The 22,171-nt window shown below is 36.5% G+C and overlaps 1 protein-coding gene across 16 annotated transcripts in view; it reads right to left on the bottom strand.

The window, feature by feature from the left end:
- The window catches only part of NTNG1 (netrin G1), a 352,207-nt gene that overhangs the window by 54,417 nt on the left and 275,619 nt on the right, over positions 1 to 22,171 (bottom strand). For 7 of the 16 annotated variants that reach the window (XM_005542550.5, XM_045366159.3, XM_045366154.3 and 4 more), the window contains exons 5-7: positions 21,723 to 21,749; positions 10,788 to 10,853; positions 8,274 to 8,333 (exon numbers count right to left, since the gene is read on the bottom strand). In XM_005542550.5, coding sequence (XP_005542607.3) covers positions 8,274 to 8,333; positions 10,788 to 10,853; positions 21,723 to 21,749 — 153 coding nt within the window. The remainder of the gene's footprint in view (positions 1 to 8,273; positions 8,334 to 10,787; positions 10,854 to 21,722; positions 21,750 to 22,171) is intronic. The other 9 variants (XM_005542553.5, XM_045366166.3, XM_045366139.3 and 6 more) reach the window with 2 other exon arrangements.

Genomic DNA, 22,171 nt, shown 5'->3' on the forward strand with positions numbered 1-22,171 from the left:
ATGACCAGAGTAAAAATGAGTAAGTGTTGTCAAGTAAATAATAATAAGAGGTGGCTAACTTTTAAACTTTTAAAAAATTAATATGCTACCACTCATCAGAAAACTTCGTATTCATTGGTTAGAGAGCTAGTTACTACAACAGGAAGCTGAGAACAAGGTCCTGATGGAATGAAATCAAATTTGGATAGAAGCAGAGGATACTGGAAATGGTGAAGCATAGAAGATAACCAGAAACAGTGTCAGTAACTTTGGGACCCCAGTTGCTAAAAGAGAGGCAAGAAGACAGGGGGGATCCTGAAGCCAAGCCACTTCCTTTATTTGAGGTGAGCTGTATCACCATGTGTACGTGCACAGGGAGAAGGGTGAGTGTGAGGACGGGAAGAAGTCAGAGGGGAGGCGAGTATGAGGAGAGGGAGAGTACTGGGAGAAGGTGGCCTTGAGACTCCAATTTAGGAGACAGTGTAAGAAAATACCCAAATAAATTTAGTAGTAAAGGCATGCCAGGTTGACAATAATACTACCACCAATGATCATAGAGTTACAGGTTACTAAATTAAAACCTCTTGTAAAACAACAAGCATTTCCCACCAATCCTCTGTACCGCTCTGAGTTACACCTTATTTATACTGGCATTACTGACTCCTGAGGAAGTCAGAAAGGCTTCTAGAGCCTTCTCTGTTTGAGAGTTTGAAATAAAGACAATCCTTCGGGACTAGAGCCTTTTGAGAGCAGTGATTGAAGGAAGGAAACTCAATTCTCAAACCTAATTGCTTCCCAAGGACTTTTTGAGAACTGCCTGGAGTTCCTGAGGAGGGGCAATAACAGCCCTGCCCCTGGGTCCCCTCCTCCGGAAGAGGTCTCTTACTTGCTGTCCTTCTTCAGGTTCCCTAACCCAGGTTGGTTCTTGGTACATCTAATTGAATTAACAGAGCTTTGTTCAAAAGTATCTTTTATGTGCAAAAATTCATCTAGGAGCTTTCTACAGCTACATAGAAGCTTGTTGCCTGGAAGCTTATTTAGTAAGTAAGACAACATATGCTCAGATAACCAGAACAAAATAGTATGTGCAGAGAAAAAATAGTGACACAAAGCAATCTAAGTAGGAGAACTTCATTTAACATGAGGGGAATTAGAAAAAATGTCCTACAGGACATGCACTCTGAATCTTGCTTAGGGCAGGTAGAGTTTATTAAAACAAAACGGAATAGGAGGGAATGAGCATTTTAGGTGAAAGGAATAGAGTGAAGAGTGGGCAAAGGTATGAAGCTGGGGAAATGTAGAGAATAAGGCTAGTGACTTTTCATAGTATGGTTCCTTTGTGGGTACCTAAAGGATTCTGTAGAGTCTGCCCAATGGCCAGAACTACATGATTTAATCTACCTGACAAAGCTTTATCTGAGGAAAAAACCAAATCTGTAAGATACCCAAGTTTGACAGTTTAAGACCCATTCCATGAATCTCCGTAGAAATGTTAAATGTGATACTATTACCACTATTATCTGAATTTAATGAATAGTACACATTTCTGTGGTGACATTAACTATTTATGGGTTTTGTTGAAAAACTAATTTATTAATTTTGAAAGGAAAAGATAAATAATTGTATAAGAAATCATATTTAGCTAAACATACAATAGTATAACTTTATTTCAAGTGATAACTGGATACTTTAAATGTTTTATAAGCATTAAAATGTTTCATAATGTAGAAAATGGTTAATAATAACTTGATTCTTTTGAGACTTCTAGTACTCTCCTGAGACTTTGATAAAGCTGTTATGTCTGGCCATAATATATTTGAGAATATAAAATAAGAAACAGATCTTTGAAAGTGATTTGAAAAACATGAGAGTATTATATAAATGCAAAGTATTTCAAATATGACTCAAAATGCTATATTATTTTTTGGTGTTCTGTTCATTTCCTACTTTTTAATACCTGGTCTTTCCACACAGGCACAGAACCTATTAAGATATAGCTTGAGCTGCATTATCCTACTAAGTTTCTGAAGGGATGATATTAATAGCTTAATAATTTTTTGATTCTTCAAATCACTGACCTCCCATGACCTCCCATTTCTTCTTATATAGTATCCATAGTCCAATCCTTATAATCACTTCCTTTTATATAATCCCTTGGCCTTCCACCCTCCAATTATAAGGAAATCTTGATCCCGGTTAAAAGTTGATGCTGGTTAAATTCAACTCTCCAGGAAGTCCTAGCCAGAGCTATCAGGCAAGAGAAGGAAATAAAAGGCATTCAAATTGGAAAAGAGGAAATCACATTATCTCTCTTTACTGATGACATGAACATATACGTAGAAAACCCTAAAGATTCCTGTAGGAGAATCCTAGACTGATTGCCGACTTCAGCAAAGTTTCAGGATAAAAAATAAATGTACAAAAATCAGTAGCATTTCTATACACCAATAACATTCAAGCTGCAAACCGAATTAAGAACTCAATCCCATTTACATAGCCCCCAAAATAAAATAAAATACCTAGGAATACAGCTAACGGAGGAGGTGAAAGATCTCTACAAGGAGAACTATAAAACACTGATGGGATAAATTGTAGACAACACAAATAAATGAAAAAATTTTCCAAGGTCATGGGTTGAAAGAATTAATATTGTTAAAATCACCCATTACCCAAAGCAATCTAAAATTCAATGCAACTCCTATCAAATTTCATTTTTCACAGAATCAGAAAAACCAGTCCTGAAGTTCATATGGAACCCTGCCCCAAAAAAAGCCCAAATAGCCAAGGCCAAAGCATTTCTAAGCAAAAGGAACAAATCCAGAGGCATCACATTGCCTGACTTCAGATTATACTACAAGGCTATAGTAACTAAAACAGCATGGTACTGGTACAAAAATAGACATACAGATCAATGGAAGAGAATAATAATAATAAAGCCACATACCCACAACCATCTGACCTTCCAAAGTGGACACAACTAAACAATGGGAGAAAACACCCTATTCAATAAACAGTGCTGAGAAAACTGGCTAGCAATATGCAGAAGAATGAAACTGAACCTCTGTCTCACCCCATACAAATATTAACTCAAGATGGATTAAGGACCTACATGTAAGACCTGAAACCATAAAACTCCTGGAAGAAAACCAGGGAAAAACTCTTTTGCACATCAGCCTAGGCAAAGAATTTATAATGAAAACCCAAAAAGCAAATACAACAAAAACAAAAATAAAAAAAAAAGGGGACTTAAACTAAAGAGCTTCTGCACAGCAAAATAAATAATCAACAGAATAAATAGACAACCTACATAATGGGAGAAGTATTTAGAAATTATGCCTCTAAAGACTAATGTTTAAAATCTACAAGGAACTCAAATAACTCAACAAGAATACAACAAACCACCCCATTAAAAATTGGGAAAAGGCACGAACAGATATTTCTCAAGAGAAGATGTACAAGTAGCCAACAAACACATGAAAAAAATTCTCAGTATCACTAATATTCAGAGAAATGTAAAGCAAAATCTCACTAAGGTGCCATCTTACACCAGTCAAAATGACTGTAATTAAAAAGTCAAAAAGCGAGAGATGTTGGCATGGATGTACAGAAAAAGGAATACTCATATACTATTGGTGGGAATGTAAATAAGATCAAGCTCCATGGAAAACAGTATGGAGATATCTCAAAGAACTAAAAAGAGAACTGCCATTTGACCCAGCAATTCTACTACGGGGTATCTACCCAAAGGAACATAAATCATTATATAAAAAAGACAACTACAGTCATATGTTTATTGCATCACTATGTATGATAGCAAAGTCATGAAACCACCCTAAGTCTCCACCAATGGTTGATTAAATAAAGAAAAAGTGCATATACACCATGAAATACCATGCAGACATAAGAAAGAATTAAATCATGTCATTTGCAGCAACATGGATGGAGTTGTAGGCCATTATCCTAAGTTAACTAACAGAGAAGCAGAAAATCAAATATTGCATGTTCTTATGTATAAGTGGGGGTTAAAGGAAGGGTACACATGGACATAAAGATGGAGAAAATAGACCGTGAGCACTCTAAAATGGGGAACGTTTGAAGGTTGAAAAATTACCTACTGGGTACAATGTCCAATATTTAGGTGATAAGTATACTAGAAGCCCAATCCCCAGCCATTATGCATGTAATATCCATGAAACACACAAGCACATGTACCCCCTGAATCTAATTTTTTTAAATTCAACTTTTCATCTCTTCATGCTCATATCCCAGTAGCTAAATGTGGCTAGTTTTTCTCCAACCATTTAGAAACAAGTCTCATTTGAAGTTCATGACCATAAACCTCAATGGGGTCCCCAGAACTGCCTGGTAATCCTTCCTGAAGCAGGGGGCTTCTGGGACACCACACTCTCTAGGTTCTCCTCCTTCCCAACCCATTATTGCTTTTTTCTCTCTTTCGCTTTTTGTCCGCATCTCCTCAAATGTCTCAAGGTTTAATCCTTGGACCTCTCTGTTTCCTACATTCGCCCTAGATGATTTTTACCCAACCCCATGGTCTATATGTGGGCCATTCCAAAATAGTTATTTCCAGGGTAGACTGACTCCCCACTTAATTAGTGAGACTCCCTTCAGCATCATCCATTGTGTGCCACTGCCTTCCTAGAATTTTCACTTGGATGTTTTATAAACATTTCAACTTTAACTTGTTCAAAGCTGAGCTCTTTAGTTGCCTTCCTAAACTTGCTACTCACCCAGGATGCTCTATCTCAGTAAATGACCACTCCATTCCTCCAACTGCTTAGCTTACACCTCTCACCATCTCTACCACCTTTTCCTTAGATGCATCATCAGCCCTTTCTTGGATTATTGCCATCATCCCCAAACTGTTCTTCTGGCCTCAACCCTTGTGATAATGTCATCTCCACACAGCAGACAGAGTGACTCTTTCAAAACTTTAGTGAGGTCATGACATCCCTCTGCTCATCATCCTAATGGCTTCACATCTTATTCAGAATAAAAGAGGAGTTCATTAATTCTCTAGTGACCTAGCCCCTGTCCTCCCTGGGGGCTCACTGCTAGCACTGTCCTCCGAATTCATGGCACAGTGCCTCCATGTTGCTCTTCGAACACACCAAGCACTTCCCAGGGCCTTTGCACTTGCTGGTATGGAATACCCCCAGACATCTCCATTATTTGCTTCCCCACTTCTTTTTAAAATATCTTCTCAAAGAAAATTCTCTGAAAATTTAATCTGAGATAATAGCTGCTACCCACATACCCTAATCCCTCAATTTCCTAATCTTATTTATATTTTTCATAGACTTTATAATATTCAAAAAGTATATGCAAAAATAACTTCTCCCCCTCTAGTTGAGAGTAAACATTCAAGGGCAGACTGTGTCTGTTTTGTGTACAATTATAACTACAGAACTTAAAATATTGCCTGGCATACACTAAGCACTGAAAAAATATTGTCAGATGAATGAATGAATGATGATCCTGAGACTCCTTCCTTTGGGGAAATAGAGGAAAATACAGTGAAAAGTTATGTTTAAATTCATTCCTTCATCATTTGAATTCCTGAGGAGAATCTGGCTATATCCTATATATTAAGGAGTTGAGAAAAACAGTAGCCACAGAACAAGCTACAGCTGAGTTAGTGACTATTTTAGCTGAGAGTCGACTACATGTCTATTAACAGATCAGCTTAGGCAGAGAAAAAGCAGGTTTCTGAAAATTGCTGTGGTTTTATATAGTTTTTAATCTCAAATTGCGTTTCAGATGAGTTTTATTACTGTTGTATAAGCAAAACTAAAGGGGGTCTTTAGCTTTACATATACACAATGTGGCGTGGCAACCATTGGCAACACATATTTATTGAGAACTACCCTGTACCATGTACAGCCATCATGTACCAGAAGACAAAGGGAATGAGGTCCAGGTCTTCAGAGTCTAGTGTGGGGTTTCTCAGCCTTGGCACTATTGCCACTTTGGGCCAAATAACTTTGTTTTATGGGGCTGTCCTGTGCATTGTTGGCTTTTCAGATGCATCCCTGGGCCCTCTATGGACTAGATGACTAGATGTGGTAGCATCCCACAAACTGTGACAAACAAAAATGTCTCCAGACATTGCCAAATGTCCCCTGGAGGGCAAAATCCACCACATCCCCACTGAGTACTATTGTTCTAGTGGGAAGATAGAAAAAATACTATATATGTGTAATATATACGATATATTGCAATATAGAAGGCAGTTGTGATAAAGTACTTAGTACCTAGCCAGAGCAATGAAGGCTAGAGGTGTTTTACAAGGGAAAGGGTTCAAAGTTGACTTCCTAGATAAGGAAAGGACCAACTCTCCTCTAAAGTTTAAAAGGTTCCTTCTGACTGACACTGGCTGGGGAAGACCTGGGCGGATAAGAGTTCCAGGAAATCAAGAGGTTGGATACAGAGAACGAAAGAAAAAGAATGTTACTAAGAGGAGGGGATTCAATTTCTCCTCTTTTGCCTCCTCGTTCTTACTGTTCCCCATGTTGCCTATAATTACATTAGTAAATTATCTCTGTAAATATAACATAAAATACAATGAACGTGGCACAATTAGAACAGGTAGTGGTTTTTTTTTTTTTTTTTTTGGCCAAATGAGAAAAGCGAATTCAAATCCAGAGCTGATTAAAATTAACTTTAGACATTCAAAAAGAAATAATTTGAGAAAAAGACCTTAAAGGTGAAGGAATTGGAACTCTAAAAAGAATTTTCCCTTCACTGCATTAAATGGAGTGATTCTGGGAATTAAGAGGCTCTAGCATTTTCTTTGTCTTTTCCACACCCACAACCCTGTCTTGCATCCTTACGTAGCTGTTGAAGCTCTTCCACACATATCATTTGACGATGATGTCAATTTGTCTATGGTAAGTCTACCTCATTGGGTAGCTTCTCCCTGCCTCCAGGAATGTGTCTGGACCTCATTGGTGCTGTGTCCTCAGGAAACTAGAGATGCAGGGTCAAATTCCAGGTTCAGAGGCCTCTTGTATATCCAGCACGCTTGACATGACAGAAAAGAGATGAACTTTACACATGCTTTTTCCTTCCTTTCTCCTTCACCTCCTTTGTTTCTTTCCATATGGCATCCCTATGGTGGCTTCAGTGACTGCCTATATGACACACCACATACCCAAATTGATCTGTTACCCTCTGAGCCTGCATCTGCTCTTCTCATACAGGACTTATTTCCCAAAATTTCAAACCTAACTGGGTCCCCCTCAACCCAAATTGGCATCTTCTATGTTCTACAGTTAAAAGCACATTTGAGAAAATTTTGACATATGGTTTAAATACTCTTGGTTTCCCTTTTCCCATTTCCTGACCAGTTTCCACTTTTTCTCTATATGCCACAGAAGGACAAATTCAGCATTGATTAAAATCTGGGAAATGACTAAATTCAATAAGGAATAGGAAGACATTATGGTCATTTTCACCAAATGGGTCAAGCTAAGTTCAGATTTTATTAATAAATGTATTTCTTTGTAAGAGGTGTTTTATGAAAAAACAAAAAACAAAACCAAAATGTGACATATGCCCAACAGTCAAGGGTGGAAAACAAGACACACCTGTTACACAGGACATTTAAAGAAAAAAATGGTGAAATAAAAACAGAAGTCTTTATGTTTCCTGAAAAATCTTCATTCTGTGAATGACAGATGCTAGCTGGAATGGGCCATTCATGAGTCACAGATGAGATGCTGCTCACTTCATTTAAAGAAAGTAATATAAATACTATTTTTGGATCATAAGCAACACTTAATCCAATGCAAATCTTCACTTGTGTTTTTCAAAGTTATTCACAACAGTTTTTTGGAAGCATAAATTCCAAGATGTTTCATTGGTCATAAAGCGAAATGGGCACCATACATGGAACCTGCCATTCTGGTCTCATGAAAAGCATCCTTGAAACTCACTATAAGTGGGTTTCCTTATTTTCAGTGCAAATGAGTATCCATGATGGTGCTCTAACATTCATGATCTGAACAGGAACCTCAACTATTGTAATTCTTATTCACACATTAATCTTTCAGAAAACAAATGTAGCATTTTTAATTGCAGTCAAGTTTCTGAGTGAAGCATTTTTTCTTCTTACAGATGATTCTCAGTACTATTTGATGCATTGATTGATATCAGTCAACATGCCTCACCGATAAGCTGATGGGTACACTTCACAGATATTCCAGATTCATACAGTGCAATGTTTCACAACACATAACACCATGAAATCACTGTATGAATCCAAGAATTCCTACCTCTCTTGTGGTTTGCAACTTGAACAGAAGAAACTGTTGACAAAGCTAATTTGGGAGCAACTGGATAGGTTTAAAAGAATGAACAGTAAATTAGAAACAATAGTGAAACGTTCAAACTGTAATAACTTATCACCAACCCACTTGAAAAGTAGCCCTAAATTAACAGACTATTTGTATCTGTTGTTTCTGGGAGTTTATTTCAATCACAAAGTAAGGCTTGTATTTGGCTGCAAATGGTTCAACATTGTCAGTAATACAGTTTAGAAGTTTTCTTTTCAGAGGGAAAAATCATTACCATTTAAATCAAGAATCCAGTGAAGCAAGGATTGTTCCCATAACAATACGGATAGTAGGATCCCCTACTGTCAATCTTTTAAAATAGTAGTTGTGTTGTCAGTTGACATTATCATTGCCTCGGTTCACCATGACATTCTGTGTCATGATAAACTAGTTGACATATACACCATTCAGACTATTCTTGTTGAACTGATTAGGCATCCTAGAACATAGTCCCAATAGTCAGCCATTCAGCAGCATTTGGGCCTATCTCCAAGTCACCTTGAACATGTGTACCTTTAAAAGTTGTCTTCTCAGCATTTATTACCTTTTTGATGATATCAGCTTGTTAACGGCAGGGATTTCTCTCTATGTTTGCCTGCCATTTATTTTCCAATTATTCATGAAGAGTTGCTTGTGAAAATAGCCAAAACGGGATAGAGCCTGATGTTCTTTGCAGATGCTGACAAGATAAATTACGGCTGCATAGAACTGGCCTCTGCTACCAAGTGCACCTTTCACTAAAATTTCAAAATTTAAGCACTTTGCTCAACTGGGCCGCTTCTCAGTAGATTTATTTGAACTCATTATCCACATTCTAAGAAAGTGCAACTGGTATCACGTAACAATATTTCTGAAAGTGTGTTGTCCTGTGACTCTCACAGACAACACAGCAAAATAATTAAATGCGCCTATTTCAGGTTTTGAACAATGCATAATCTTGTTCAGCTCAAAACTCACTGTGGAGAAGTGTTGTCTTAGAGCCTGTGTTGTATAATTTGTGAAATATGAAATTCAACAGGAAATACTGAGTGACATTTCACTGAAGATGCTGTCATTGAACTTGCCAGGGAATAAAGCCACTAAACCTCCTCCGAATCCTCACAGCATTATACTAATAGGGGCGAGCTTGATCTGTATTTCTTCTTTCATATATGTATGCAGAAACTTGAAAAAATTCATTTGGAGCAGATGATTAAGATAATTCTATTTGCTAGTAATATATGTATCTAGGACAGTCTAGATTTCATCACTCTGATCAAGGACTGAAAATGCAGCCCTTCCAATTTGACTCCTCAACAAATTGCTAATATATTTTGTTTTGCTTAGCAGCTATTTCCTGGTTCCTCCTTTTGCTCATTTCCTCTTCCATCTGTATTCATTAGAGCTTTAAAGGAACATCCTGTATATAACTAAGGAAGGTGGAAGCCAAAGATGTGCCTTTTTTGAAGAAGAAGAAGGAAGAAGGCAAAATAATACAATCTTATGTTAAAATAAATTCCTATTTATACATGACTATATATATCTATAGGCTAGATGTTAATATTAACATTACACTGAAGCTTATGAAGTTTATTGCTCAGCCTTTAAAAGTTCTCTTCCTGCGTAATCACATTTCTGTCTATCAGTGTTGTTTTCTTTTTTCTTTTTATTTTCTTTTACTTCTTTGACATTAGGAGTTAGAAAATAATTACTGCTCTAAGGACAGACAGAGAACAGATTGCTCTAAATGCTGGAACACATGAATGTTAACTGATAAAGAAGATAAAAGGAAAAGTTCCAAGAAGGAAAATTTACTGTGATGTGAAAGACAGACAAAGGGGGGGGGGGGGCGGGGGAGAGAGAGAGAGAGAGAGGGAGGAGGGAGGAGGTAGGAGGGAGAGGGAGAGAGGAGACAGGGAGTGAGAAAGAGTGTGTGAGAGAGGCTAAAGGGAGGGAGGAAGAGAGGAAAATGGAGGGAGGGAAAGAGACAGAGAGATTGCTCTAAATTTTTGCAAGTCAGTATGGAGCAATAGTCAGAGAAAACAGATCTGTCAAGTGTCACAATGCGACCTCTATGTATTTTCTCAGATCCTCAGTACAACTGAGGTACCAGTTGGTTGACTTAAAAGTAAGAGGAAGACATTGAGAGGATGCCTGTGCCACTCACACATTTTTAAGTCTTGTTTGTACTCCACACTGTGGTGGCAACAGAAGTTTAGACTCCTCTTGGGACTGACTGACCTTCAGTGTAATCTGGTAAAGGGTTTTTTAACTTCCATGTCATTTAATTTTCCCCTTCATCTTTCACTCTAATATTTTTGGGATACTCTTCATATTAGAAAAAAGATTGAATTATGATTCTTTCAAAGACATAGCATTCATGATAATGCTCTTACTTTGTGCTAACAATGGCATATAGGATTTTCCCCCAAACATGTGGGATTTTATATCAGTAGGAATTTTACATGCTCCTACCTTGTTTTGGGTTAGAAACCTCAAGGGAAGAAATATTCGGCCATATCCTATTAAACTTTGGAGGATCTGCATGCATCAGGAAAAATCAGGGTATGTTATTTTCAGCTATAATGTCATTTGGTCTAAACAGAAAATTATATGGATAAAGACACAAACCACACATCTGCTCTTTAACTTGGCTGTGATGCACTTAAACAAAACATGACTTCCACATCAAACAAGAGCAAGCAATTGATGATTCCCAAAACATTGAATGGACATTAAATATATAGCTACTTCCCTACCAAAGCTATACATTTCCTTTAAAATAAGGTAGAGTGTTCTTACACACACACAAAAATACAAATAAGGACTTCAGCAATCCAAACCATTATGTAAAGCTGGTGCCTGAGCCTAGAAGATAACACTAAAGAAATAATTTCTCACTTGAGGATTCCATTCTCCTCAATTTATATTTACAGATATGAACTGGTTGCATTAGTCTTTCGTGATAGATTCTTTGGGGTGTGTTTTAAGTGTGAGCCATTATCTCTGAAAAGGAGTGGATATATTTGCTATTTTTATATGTGTAGTTTCTCAGAAAAGGAAAGAGGGATACCTGGCGGTTTTGGCTTATGGAGAAAAGTCCAAGCTGCTTCCTACTGTATCTAAGGTTCGTATGTATGGGTGTGTATGTGTTTTCATGATGCCTTTACCTCAAAATATGCTTCTAGAGTTATTGGTTCCAATGCAGAAATAAATAAAAGCATTAATTAATTTAAGAATTGGTATTATTTATGTCTTGGTATTATTTGTGTCTTCCAGTTATGGAAGGCAGAACATCCAGGCTAGGATTTAATGTTTTTAAACTACTTTTGTGAAGATGCATAGGGCATGACTATTAAAGCAGCTATTTTATGACTAAAATCCTACCATCTATTGAGTCCAGTCTCAAAACCACATGTCTTGTATTGTCCTTTGGTACCACCCAGGTCTGTAAGGACGGCTCTTGGCTCTAAATTTGTGTAACCTGTTACTTTCAGTGCTCCTGTTTTCTCACTGATATGTGGACAGGCATGAGTTTTAATATTGCCAGTCAAAATTTTATAGGTCGATTTCTCATCTCTCTAATTGGATTGGATCTCTTTGAAGAAGGGCAAAGCCTTGCAGAGGGCTTCAGTAAATATCTGATAATTGAGAAATAGATATCAAGTGGCTATGCTACTGTAAACAGGTTATTATCATGTTGTTTCCTCCATAATTAGATTATAGTGCCTTCTTCCAAGACAAAAGACTTGCACTATAACTTTGCTTTTTAAATATTTGCTAGAAAAGCTGATCTGATAGAGACAACAGAGCTGTTGCTCTGTTCCGCTCTGTTCTCATACATCTATCCACAAAGGCAAAGGAAATCTTGATGATATCTATGAAAATTTGTGAAGGAAGAAAGAATGTAATAATTTTCCACATCGGCACTCAGGTGTTATTAAAGAAATAAGTATTTGGTAACATGTAGGCAAAATATGTAAGTTAATTGACTGAATGTTGCTTTTCACTTGAGTATTTTGATGATGGGTAGATATTGAATGGTAGATATTGAGTTAATAGGACAAGCCTACTTGATCTGTGATGATCAGCTTTGAAAAACTATAAATTTGTGTTCTGAGGAAATTAGTATTGTCTGTATTCCCAGAAATTGTTTTATTTAATAAAGCTTTCAAGTATTAGTGTGGTTTTACATAAAAAATGTATTTGCATTATTAGTATCAGATAAAGACAATCTTAGTTTCGTGAACTAGCTCTCTCCATCTTTTTCTGTACAGAGACAAATATAGGTCATAAGTAGGGGTGATATTTGCAAGCTTAATGTTAAGTAGTGACTGGTTTGTCTTGATAAAATGCAAGTACTAGTATGATTTATTATTTTGTTATTGAGCTTTGCCAAGAAATTTAAGTAAAGATAATAATTTTATATTAAATCAATTTTAGAAATGAGTTCTGAAAAAAATGCTATAAATTAAACTTTATTTCATATTTGAATATTTTAAATATTTGTCTGTGCCTGTATTTTAGTATAACTCCTTTCTTAGTGTTTTATGACTTTTTTCCCCCCAGGATGCTGAGTTTCCAGTTTATGGATCTTCTTATATGTATTTAAAAAATTAATGTAAGTCATTCTACTTTCAAATTGCTGAGACTTCTTGACCTGTATGTACTTATCAAGATAGACACCTCACTTACAATCTGTTCCTACTGAGAATATAATTGTCTTCTGTATTGTGTACCTAAAATATTTTCTTGGGCAGGGGAAGCCTTTGTGTTTGCCTGGGAATATAATTTGACTTTTTTTTTTTCAAATAATTTTCATTATGTAGAATGCCTAATCTCCTTGAACTACTGAATCTCAGAACCACCAGCAGCCATCGTATGAAAATCCTGATAAAATTCATACATATGTCCAGTGGGACAAAATTTTATGTGCTCTGCATTTTCCTTGGGAGGAAAAATGTTATCCTGTAAAAATGGATACTGAAATTTGTGGCCTCTAAAGTCCTATAGTGTGTTACTGACTACACATATATATTTTAACATTTGGCCATAATGAGATTTTTTAAGTTAATATCTCATTTCAATTTTTAAATGTATTTTGTTTTATAATTGCAAGACCAAGTGAGAAAACAACTTAAAATTAGCCAATTACTCTCTGAGTAATTTTACTTTTTATTCTAATACCTTAGCATGTAGTAAATGCTCAACAAATATTACTAACATTTAATTCTCAGAAGTAAATTAAGCATATTAGAGGCTACTTTAATAGTATGACTGAGAGTAATTCTATCTTATCACATCCAATTCCAATGAAAGTTTTTGTAGAACATGAAGTTTCTGCGAATTCTTAGTGAGAAAAGTTCTTAGCAATGGAAACAAATTATAATACATCAACAATATTTGTATTGCTTCTTTGTATGAACTGTTGTAGAATGTATCAATTTCTTTTTTTTTTTTTTCACAAATCAACTAGGGAAAATCTTTGGGTCAATATGAATGTCTCAGAGTGGTGTTTTGTTACAAGACAAAGGGCACTGGGATTCAGAAGATGAGAGGTCTGATCCCTGTTCTGCCACTAAGGAGCTATCTGGCTGTTAATTCCTCTGGATTTTACTTTCCTAATCTGTAAAACAGATAAGGAAATTTCTAAGGTTTCTCTCAGCTGACAAGTTCCATCACTCCAGTGGTTTTCTCATGGCCTAGCAGCATCATAGTAAAGTTCATGGAAGGGTGATGCCTGTAGATATGAGGCATATGTCATTTGGAGAATCTAGTGGATTAAGAATTCCTTGTGTGATGAGGAAATTCTCCCTACATGCCTTGACTGTGGACCTTTTGACTGCCAGTGAAACCCAAACTGAATTGAGAAATTATTGTAAGGGTGAGGGGAAGGATTACGATATGCTTATAAATGACAAATCATTCAGGAGTAGTTTTTTTATGGAAAGCACTTCTTCTTAAGGATCCTGGTTCCATACCTTTAGGAAAATTGACAATTTGTCTTGAGGATCTCCCTGGTCAGGCTCCAAAGACTATGTCTACATAGGTAGTATGGAGACCAAAATCACTTATTCCATAACTGCCTCCTTTAAAATATAAAATATCTGAAATGCCTTTCGGTTGCTATTATTAGTCTGAATTTTCAGATTGTATCTGTGGGAAGCCTAGAAAGTAATTTAATATTTAGGATAAATTTATTTAGGATATGATGCATGTAAATAGAGCTCAGGCTGGGTTAAAAGCCCTGTTCCACCACTTTGACGATTCCTTAACTTCTTTGTGCCTAGCTTTTCTCATCTGCAAAATGGAATAGACAATGACACTATCTGCTACGCACTGTTGTCAAGACAGAATGAGTTAATATTTGCTTGGCATCGTAGTGAGCATTCAGTAAATGTTAGCTCATTCTATTTGTGGTTGCTATTGTAAATAAAAATCAGATTGCTGTACTATAAACATTTACTGACTTGAAGTAGGAAAATAATATCTTCCCCTTTATTTTTCAGTATTAATTGTTCTTAAAGCAAGTGATCTGATAAGTTAAAAAGATCTCTTAAGATATAGCTTACTTTAGAGAATAATCCAATTCTAGGGTCTCTATCAATTACTATTATTCAGAAAGCAATACAAATCATTTTGTAATAATGTGGACAATATTTGATTTTCAACCTTTAATCTGAAAATGGTTAATTCCTAAATTTCTTTCGGTTTAGAGCCACATCAGCTTAGAATATGAATCAAATAGGTAGTTTCTCCAATTTTTTTTAAGAACCCACCCCCAAAACTGTTACATGACAATTTAGTGGTGGCACTTGAAATCAATTTTCATGAATGAGAAAAATTGAGATTTTGGTTATAAAAATTAGACTCTGGAAGGAAATAGTTTCCTCTTCTGCACCTAAACAAAGCTCACTGCATTGTAAGTTGAAGAAAACTATGATAGAATTGCTAAATCTGACTGTCTAGTGCTGACGTCCCAGTGAGTCAAGCTGTAAAGCAAGCTTGAAACAGAAAACTAAAGACGGTTTATTTACATCAGGGAAGCTTTAGAGGTAGAGTTGCTTTAGAATAGTAAGTTGTCTTCTATCACACATGGCATCTACTGAGCAGCTTTCAAGTCACTTTGTGGATGGCCTTTAAGAACACTGTAAAAATGTAACTTCCCCATCAAGGAGAAAGTTTTCTGATTTTTTTTTCTAGTATTGTCTACCATGTAATATCTCATATTTTAGTTTAATTTATATAAATGAGAAGGTTAATTATAATGTGATGGTAGAATGAAAAAAGTCCTAGTTTGGAAATTGGACATTGAGCTGGAATTCTGGTTCTGTCATTATTTAGATGCTTTAGGGAATTCATTTAAGACTTGGCTGCCTGGTCTGAAATGATGAGGTGGATGTGTTGCTTTTTTATTAAGTTTCCTAACAACACTAATGCTTACACAATTTTTGGTTCTAAAATATGGCAATCTGTGAGAAACAGGGTACCACCATGATATGATATGCCACTGCCGAGAGGATGTTAGTGAACCTTCCTTAAACATTCTTCTTCCCTGGCATATGAGGAAAATATCTGGTGGAGATAAAATTGCAAGGTCTCTTTGGGTTTATACAGTCACTGCTGTGATTCCTCAGGAAGTCTGGAAATAGCATTTTTTTTAAAAATTAAAAACAATTTTTTTAAGCACACACTGCATTTGGGATGGAAACAGCATTATTGATGCCCAGAAAGAAATCCACAGGACCATCCTGGCTAACACGGTGAAACCCCATCTCTACTAAAAATCCAAAAACAAAATTAGCCATGCATGGTGGCACGAGCCTGTAGTCCCAGCTATTCGGGAGGCTGAGGCGGGAGAATGGCGTGAACCCGGGAGGTGGAGCTTGCAGTGAGCCGAGACTGCACCGCTGCACTCCAGTCTGGGCGACAGAGTGAGACTCTGTCTCAAAAAAAAAAAAAAAAAAAAAAAAAAATCAAAAACAAAACAAAAACAGAAAGAAAAGAAACAAAATCCACAGAAAACTCTAAACTTCTACGGGAGAAATCCCCAGAGCCTTGGAGGTAATCTATCTTCACAGCAATTGCCTACTCTCAGAAACACACCATCATGAAACAGATGGGGAAAACAGAGTTTGGTATAATATTGGTAGAGTTCTCCTTGAGATGGCATATAGAATTTTATTTTGTTATAAGCAACTATCTTGATGAAGAAAAATTTTTGGTTTACTGTCACAGAGTAGGCATAAACATGTTTCACAATTTGCATAGCTAATTTCACGAACTGTCTCATGTTCTATAAAATATCTGACATCTATACATTTTCCCTCTTCCTCAATATATTGAGGATGTTTGGTGGTAGAGGAATAGCATATTTTTAAAAAGGGAGGTCAGAGTCCTCCACCTCTGTCCTCAGACACCATACTTGTAAGTTCTCCAGCTGACAACACAATAAGGAATCAAAAAATGAACTCTGATTTTTCTCCAGGACTCTACAGTTCCCTGCATAGAAATGGGTCAATTAGGGATCAACAGGCCTTCTAAAGCACAGCGTAATGGATTGGAAAAAGTCTAGGGTAGAAGTCAATTAATCTAGAATTTTTCTTTTCTAATCTCTTCCACTTGGTATAATATTATAAGTGTAGCCGTTGCAGTCAGATAGGCATTCCTGATTGTACTGCATTGGACAAGTTATGTGGCCACTCTAAACCTCAGATTCACCATTTGTAAAATAGAATTCTGTAGACATGTGGAAATATCTCTCTACAATTACTTTCCCTAGGCAGTGGTGTGGTTAGTTGGACAGCTCTCCACTGATAGTCCCAGAAGACTTCAATTGATACTCACATCCTTGAAGTAACTGGCACAGTACAGGAATTTCGTAGTTAACATGTCTAAAGTTTCATCAAATGAAACCTTTTGGAGATCTTGGCAAGTTTTTGCTTAAGCTAGGAATTTCCTGATCCCACAGAGATAACTGGCAAAGGCAGAGATATCAGCTCACACTTAAAAAAAAAAAGTGGCTTGACATTGTAAAGTCACCTGGGAAAATGCTAATACACGATAAAGTTAATTTGCTCAAGGTGGGTAATTGTTGTCAATACAGATTGGTAAACTTATTGGATTTTTAAAAATAATTTAAGTAGGAGACTATTTCAGCTCCTCCATTGGAATTTGTTCTTCAGGATTAAAGAGGCAGCTATGTCCTAATGTTCATTCAATTTTAGGATAACCACAAGGTTTCATGAATGTGAAATGCTAGTTACACAAATATGAAATGGTTCTGTGATGAGGATACTGGGTAAATGACAGTCCCAAAGGCATTTCACCTGGGACCTTAGCTTTCCTTCTAGAACATCAGCAAACAGTTCAAAATTAATGTAGCACACCATGCAATTTGCCATATCGCTACTGTAGTCTGATAATTTTTTCCTCATTACATAAAACCTAATTAGTTAAAGGGCAATTCAAATGAAACTTTTATTTGGGGGATTTAGAAGTATTAAAGCAAAGGGGAAAAAAACCCAAACAAACACTGCAGCTCTCTGTATAACATGAATGCGATTATTAATAACCCTTGGGTGGGAAAATGATTAACCTTGTTATTTTCTTCACGATCCAGGTTTCTACAATAAATCAGTACTGCACAAAAATATTTGGATGCTGTATGGAAAACAACTTTCACGGGGTCTCCAACTGGCATAAAATGTTTTCAAGTATGAAAACATCTCTGGGCTTCCTCAACCGGCTGATAGATCCCTGCAGGTAGCACTTCCCTTGTTTAATGGTCTTGCCAATTAAATCAAATTAGAGATGAATTTTTAACTCTGTGATGAAGGCAATGTTTATTATAAGATAAAACAGGACAATTTGCTATTTCCCTTAAGTGAACTGTTGTTTTAAATTGAATAAGTTAGGGGTGGGGGATAGGAGAGGAATAGCCAAACACCTTGCTCAGTGTTCTATGCTTCATATAACATCATGCCAGTCATTTAAAAGTAATTTAAGGAAATAATCTAGAGTCAGGTTCACAAAATGTTTACATCTCTCTTTTCTTTTGTTTGTATTATTAAAAAAATTCTATTTATTTCAAAACTCCAAGAGTTTGAAATGGTCTTCCTTGATGTGATCTTCGTTTTGTGGATGGTTTAACTTTAACCTCTGACTTAACTGTCATTCGCTTTGGTAAGAAGTGATAATCACCCACACAAATGTATTTGCACATTAGGCCAATTCTTGCGGGTCTAATTATGCCCTTTATAATATAACGTTTAACACAATTTGTCTAATCATTTGCTTTTCAGGACCAAAGATCAGATGATATATATTAGAAGGTAATGATCAATTTATGACTTGAATAAAAACACCCACACCAAGCCAACTATTACTTTGGATTATCAGCAGCAACAAATGTTCACTTGGATAAAATCATGAATTTTACTTACACGTGCATAATACACTTTATTAAAAAATGCAATCTGAAGAAATTCCTACCACATCAGGTAAAGTGAAAACATAGATCATAAGGCTCAAAGGCTAGAGATTTATTTTGGGATTCATTAATTGCTGACAATATCACCAGTATTTTTTCAGCCATGGCCAAAGCAGATCAGAATGACTGAGTTCTAAGTCAAGTATCCTTAGGATTATTGGGAAACCTATTTGTTAATAGATAGACAACAGCAGGTACGAATGATCTTAATGGGAAATTTGTTTCAAAAACATTTTTAGCAGATGATCGGAAAGGATGACCACTCTGTCCATGCATTTGAACCTTAATACAGGTGTTGGCATTTTGAGATCCCTACTGAAATTTGTTAGGGCTCCAAAACCTTTAATCACTGTGTATACAGAATATGTATGTAAACCGATGGTTATATACGTCAATAATCTACATTGATAATATACATCATTTATTTTCCTTGAGATATGCTGTGATAATTGGGGTCTCATGGGTGTTACATCTATTATAATGGTATCTTTCTATATAGTTAGTGGAACTGTAGTCATTGATTCCTTCTTTGGGGTAATGCAAAAAGCTCTGGCTAACACCCATAACTTAGCTAAATATCCAAACAGCTTCCTTTTCTCTGGCTTGCACCTTGAAAACCCCATTCCTGTGCCCTCTGGAACAGGCAGTGTCATCTACGTGTGAATTCTTGGCCTTTGGAGAGGAAAGGAATCCACGAGTGCACACAACAAGCACCTTATAAGCCCACAAAGAAGGAACTTTCAAATGCCATTAAAGCAGCCTAGAAGATACAATCACGTTTGATGGTTTTACTGTAACTCTCTTCACCTTAAAAGCCAGGCAACAGGTAAGCTAGTCATGTGTGATGTTGAGTGACCTCTGGAAGATCTTACATCTTGCTTGCTGGAAATCTGAGAAAATACCCATTGCATTCTAAGCAGAACAGCCAGAGGCATATTGAAGGGAGGGTCCAAAATATCACTTTTAGTCAGAGGGTTTTTATTAGGAGTCAATTTTCCTAGGTTCTTGATAATAAAGGCTAATATATTTTTTCAAAGGCACAACGAAGCATCCTTTCAGGTCACCACTGATTTCAATATAAAACAAAACAGAAATTTCTGATTCGGTGTGTAAAAGGTCAACATCTGCTGATGCTCAGAGATGGGGGATGTGGTGGAGGCGGCCGAATGGGATGTCGAGTGAGCAGTACAGTTAGAGGGGCCATGCAACATACAACTGACACTCCAAACAGGAAGACACCCCAACGCCAAAGAACTACTTTTCCATCCATCCATTTCTGAAACTTCTGACAGGCCAGATCACTATAGCAGCCTCAATAAATAATCTGTGTCAGCTTGCTTCTGCTTGCTTCCCTGTTGCACTAAAATGCACGTGCAAATGCAATTGTCAAGGCCTGAAAGGAGCACATTGTGGGGTATATATACAGTTAGGCAAATGCCAAGGGGGATACTAAAGCAGAAAAATTAGACTATTAGAACTGAAGGTTTTCATTTGCAAGTTTGTAACACTGATGCTGTTTCAACAAGATCACAAAGAGGATGCTGTAACATTAGGCTGGTTCACATTTCTAAATGGATGTGAACACTGCTTCTATTTACAAAGTGGCCAATTTTCATGACATTTACCACATCTAGTGCTTAACAAATCAGTGTCCAGGCCTATTTACAAGCTCAAGTAAACTGGGTTGATTTATAAATTGGGAGACCTGACTGTGCATTTATAAGAAGCAGGAAGTTGCTTTATCCAAATTATCAGAGTATTGCTTTTTAGATGGATGCTGGGAATCGCAATTATTCCATGGCTACTTACACTGCGATCACCCTGCCTGGCACAGCACCTATGACACAAGCCTGTGAGGGGGTGACACTACAGTGAAAATTCTCTCCGCCCATGCATAATCTTGCTTCCTCAGTAATTTGTTTCTAATCAGTTACTTAGTAGTTGCTCAAAGATTTTAGCCATTAGAGATAAAGGGTGCAATATATAAAAATATGTAAAAATTTGCTCTGTAAAGCTACTGGGCATTTTCTTAATGCGAATTTCAGGCTTGGCATGAGGGCACCATTATTTTACACATGAAGTGGGAGCTACACCTGGTTCTCCCATGATAGCTGGAAGAAAGTTCTTTGTAGTGATACTGGAGAAGTGTTCTATAGATGGTTGAAGAGGGGTTTATCTTCAATTGCTTAGATTCATACTAACAGATTTATGAAAGGAATCTGTAGTACTCTCACTCCCAAATTCTGCACATATTTTTTTATACTCTTTCTATATCAAACGCAAAGCTAAGTAGTCAAGAAGACATAGATCTTTGTATTTTAGGAGGGAGAAATGAATGTGCAGATTCTCTTTTTCCTTTACCTCTCCAGAAAGACTATTGATCACAAACTTGCCTGTTTCAGGCCTTCACAAAACCTAGAGTTTAATGCTTTAACAAAATTCCCTCCCCTTGGCTTCATGGACTTTTTCTTGGGTTCTGATGCACATACCTGAGGCATTCATTGGCTTTTATTTTATGCTTTTTAAAATTATGTTAGACATCCAAATCCAGTCTAAGAGAGAGAGAGTTCAATTTGTTTGTTGGTTATTAAGTATGGATAAATAGGACTACTTATATTTTTGCTAAATGATGATGATTATTTAAGTAATTGCACCTGAGTCTAGGTAGCCCTCGTTGGTTAAGAGTAGTCAGAAAAGCTGTAGCACTGCCATGTTCATGGAGTTATGCACAAATAATCATTTTATCTGTGTTCTCACCTTATCTGTGCAGAAAACCAACACAAAAATGCAATTCACAAAGAAAATACCCTATTACATCAGAAATGGACAATGGGAAAATAGATCTGAGGAGCTGAACAACAAAGCAAAGCTAGCCTAGACTTGGTTTGGTGTTTGTTTTTGTTTTTGTTTTTACTTACTACCGATACTGGAAATACTGGGGATACCTGGAGAGAAAGAAAACAATAAAGAAAAGTTGTTAGCTACTTATTAGTACATAACATCTTTAACTTAATATAAAAATCTTAGAAACTTGACACTTGATAACATTCAGAGTATTAGGAAATCAGCACACACACAAAATACATGCATATGTATATATGCATATACACATTACACACACACACACACACACACACACACACACACACACACAATTTCCAGCAATTGAAACCATTGTGTTTCATTCTAGAACTCCTGGGCTCATCAGAGTTGGGAAGTTAATACTCATTTCAGCATCTGGTCCAAGTAAGCCTTTTGACATCCAACATTTTGTGTTTCCCTATAAGGTTAATGAACATTTGTATGTGGTTCAAACCAGATATTATACCAGGCTTAAGTTGTGGGCACAGAGTACCAAATATACACT

Source organism: Macaca fascicularis, chromosome 1, assembly GCF_037993035.2.
Source record: "Macaca fascicularis isolate 582-1 chromosome 1, T2T-MFA8v1.1".
Lineage (NCBI taxonomy): Eukaryota > Metazoa > Chordata > Mammalia > Primates > Cercopithecidae > Macaca > Macaca fascicularis.